General features: G+C 38.1%; 1 protein-coding gene across 1 annotated transcript; it reads left to right on the top strand.

Annotated features, from left to right (window-relative positions):
* The first annotated feature begins 420 nt into the window (after window positions 1-420).
* On the top strand, window positions 421-1,350 carry LOC110285752 (olfactory receptor 5B3-like). Its single transcript, XM_021152142.2, has one exon. The coding sequence runs from the start codon at window positions 427-429 to the stop codon at window positions 1,348-1,350; it is 924 nt and encodes a 307-aa protein (XP_021007801.2). The 5' UTR covers window positions 421-426.
* The last annotated feature ends 2,305 nt before the right edge of the window (window positions 1,351-3,655 follow it).

The raw sequence follows: 3,655 nt of genomic DNA on the forward strand, positions 1-3,655 counted from the left end.
GTCATTATGCTATCTATAGAGCACAGGTTGTTTCTATACTGTCCTTTTTCAGGTAAGTACAGTAAGATATATAGATATAGATATATTAATTTTTTGTAGACAATCAATTAAATTTTCACAGTCTCCATTTTTTTTATTACCCTACTCTTACTTAAATACTTTAAAAAATGAATTCTATGTGTATAGGTGCCATGCCTACATGTATGCCTGTATAAAATGTTTGCATCATGCTTGAGAAGGCCAGAAGTTATCAGACACATCCCATTCTACTGAATTACAGAAAATTGTGAGTTGCTGTGTAGATGCTGAGTTTTTTGGAATAGAAATCCAGAGCTGTAATAACTAAACCACCTCTCCAGACCTTATTTCTACTATTTTTTTCTTTAAAAAATTTTAAGGCCTTCTGTTGATTAACTGATATCACTGATGGATAACAGGACAGAAGTGAGATGCTTCATCCTGGTGGGACTCACCAATGACCCAGGCCTGCAGCTTCCTCTCTTTATCACCTTCCTCCTCATCTATATCATCACCCTTATAGGAAATCTTGGGCTGATCCTGATGATTCTCTTGGATTCTCGGCTCCACACTCCCATGTACATTTTCCTAGGTAACCTGTCTTTAGTGGACTTTTGTTATTCTTCAACAGTAACTCCAAAGGTCATAGCTGGATTCCTTACAGGAGACAAGATCATGTCTTACAATGCTTGTGCCTCTCAGATGTTCTTTTTTGCAAACTTTGGAGATGTGGAAAACTACCTTTTAGCCTCAATGGCCTATGATCGTTATGTAGCAGTGTGTAAGCCCCTACATTATGCTACCACCATGACAACACACATGTGTGCATCTTTAGTCATTGGCTGTTATATCTGTGGTTTCCTCAGTGCTTCCATCTATACTATGGATGCATTAAGTCTCTCTTTCTGTGAATCTAATGTGGTCCATCATTTCTTCTGTGATGTCCTTGCAGTAATGATTGTATCTTGTTCTGATAGACATGTTAATGAACTGATTCTTATTTATGTAGTCAGCTTCAATATGTTTTTTGCCCTTATAATCATCTTAATATCCTACATGTTCATTTTCACCAACATACTAAAGATCCACTCATCTGCAGGATATCACAAAGCTGTTTCCACATGTGCCTCACACTTCACAGCAGTCTCTATCTTCTATGGTACTATCATATTCATGTACTTGCAGCCTAGCTCCAGTCACACCATGGACACTGACAAAATTGCATCTGTGTTCTACACCATGGTCATCCCCATGTTGAACCCTCTGGTTTACAGCCTGAGGAACAAGGATGTGAAAAGCGCATTCACAAAAATTGTATTGAGGTCAAAATGATGTCTACAGCTTTGATTTTAGGTTTTTAGAATGCAAAACACTTGGATACATTCATCTTAACTCTATAATAAATCTTATTTCCCCACCCTACCCAAATATAAGAATCTGATGTGACTACCTCTGCAATGACATGTTGGCTTTCATAATGATATCGTTGTCTGAAGATATGAGTAACATGATTACGATAATTTTATATCAGACTATGAAAAATTAATTTACTATATTATCATATTTGATCCTTTCCATACAATATTTTTCTGTCATATCAATACTCATCCATATATGCATGTGCATGCACAATCATTTAATGTGAAGACACACTCATAGATTTCTTGAGAAGGCTATTACAAATAGATGTCAGAAATTTGCAATAATATAGACATAGATTTGTTACGTCTTTACACTTTTCTGTTCAGTTAATTATGACCATTTTATAGGAACATCCAGATGAACCTACTAAAATTTTTAATTATTATTTAATGACTACAATATGAGGCGACTAAAATCTGGAGTTTAAAAAAAATTAGAGAAAAAAAATAAAGAAAAAGAAGATCATGAAGAACTAAAGACCCGTATTTTTAAAAGTGTTCTAAACACTTATTCAGAAGATGCCTCACATGTAAGATTTACAATGAGTCATAGGTACACATGGTGCTGTTGAACTCAAAACTATACTAATATATTCCCTCACTTAAAAATGAAAAAACCGTTTTACCAAGAGCGTACTATGTTTCAGGTGGATATTGTCTAATACCCATGAAATAATCTCAAATAGTTAAATAAATACATAAAGAATAAAAAATATTCACTTACAAGGTTTCTAATTATTCATTTAAAATATCTTTTTGAGATATGCTACAACAAAGACATCTGATCAGGTACCATTGACCATGTTTTTCTGTTTGTTTGCTTGTTTGTTTTAATTTTTGATTTTTTTTTTTACAGTTCAGTCTTTATATCCCTCCCAGTCCACCCTCTAACTGTTCCACATACCATACCTCCCCCAAGACCCCACCTCCACCCCACCAGACTTCCCCACTCCCTGGCGTCTCAAGTCTCTTAAGGGTTAGGTGCATCTTCTCTCACTAAGTCAAGACTCAGCAGTTCTCGGGTATATGTGTGTTGGGGCCCTCATATCAGCTGATGTATGCTGTCTGGTTGGTGGTTCAGTATCTGAGGCATCTCCAGGATTCAGGCTAGTTGAGACTGCTGGTCTTCCTATAGAGTCAGCCTCCTCCTAGGATTCTTCCAGCTTTTCCTTAGTTCAACCACAGAGGTCACCATCTTCTATCCATTGGTTAGGTGTAAATATCTACATGTGACTTTTTATGCTTCTTGTTGGGGCTTTTTGAGGGCAGCCATGCTGGGCTTCTGTTTGTAAACACACCATAGTATCATTAGTAGTGTCAGGCCTTGGGGCCTCCCCTTGACCTGGACCCAAATTTGGGCCTGTAACTTGATTTCCTTTCCCTCAGGTTCTTCTCCATTTTTGACCCTGCAAGAACAATTATCAGTCAGAGTTTTGACTATGGGATTGCAACCCCATCCCTCCATTGATGCCCTATCATTCTACTGGAGATGGATCCTATAAGTTCTCTCTCCCCACTCTAGTGCATTTTATCTAAGCTCCTTCTCTTTGACTCCTGGAAGTCTCTTATCTACTAGGTCTCTGATACACTCTAGAGGGTCTCTACACCTTCCACTTCAAGAAGTTGTCTGTTTCCATTCATTCTGTTGGCCTTCAGAGCTTCATTCCTGATCCACAACACACAATACCTGATCATGTTTCTCTCTTCTCTTCCTTGTCACCTTTCCTACCCAGGCCCCTCCCACCCTTTAACCCCCACCCATGATTGCTTTCTCCTCCCTCTCAAGTGGGATTAAGGCATCCTCACTTGGGCCCTTCAGCTTGTTGACCTTTTTGAGTTCTGTGGACTTGGACTGTATCTTTGATATTCTGGGGTTATTTTTTGGCTAATAACCACTTATTAGTGAGTACATACCATACATGAACTTTTGGGTCTGAGTTACCTCATTCAGGATGATATATTCTAATTTCATCTATGTGCCTGCAAAACTCGGGATGTCCTCATTCTTAATAGCTGAATAGTATGCCATTTTGTAAATGACCTATTCTGCATCCATTCTTCTGTTGTGGGACATCTGGTTGTTTCCAGATTCTGGTTATCACAAATAATGCTGCTATGTACATAGGGGTACATGTACCCCTATGGCCTGGTGGGACATATTTTGTATATATGCCCAAGAGTGGTATAGCTGGGTCTTCGGGTAGATCTAATTTCAA

The sequence above is a fragment of the Mus caroli genome, unplaced genomic scaffold, assembly GCF_978045245.1.
Source record: "Mus caroli unplaced genomic scaffold, Mus_caroli_1 scaffold_20, whole genome shotgun sequence".
Classification (NCBI taxonomy): domain Eukaryota; kingdom Metazoa; phylum Chordata; class Mammalia; order Rodentia; family Muridae; genus Mus; species Mus caroli.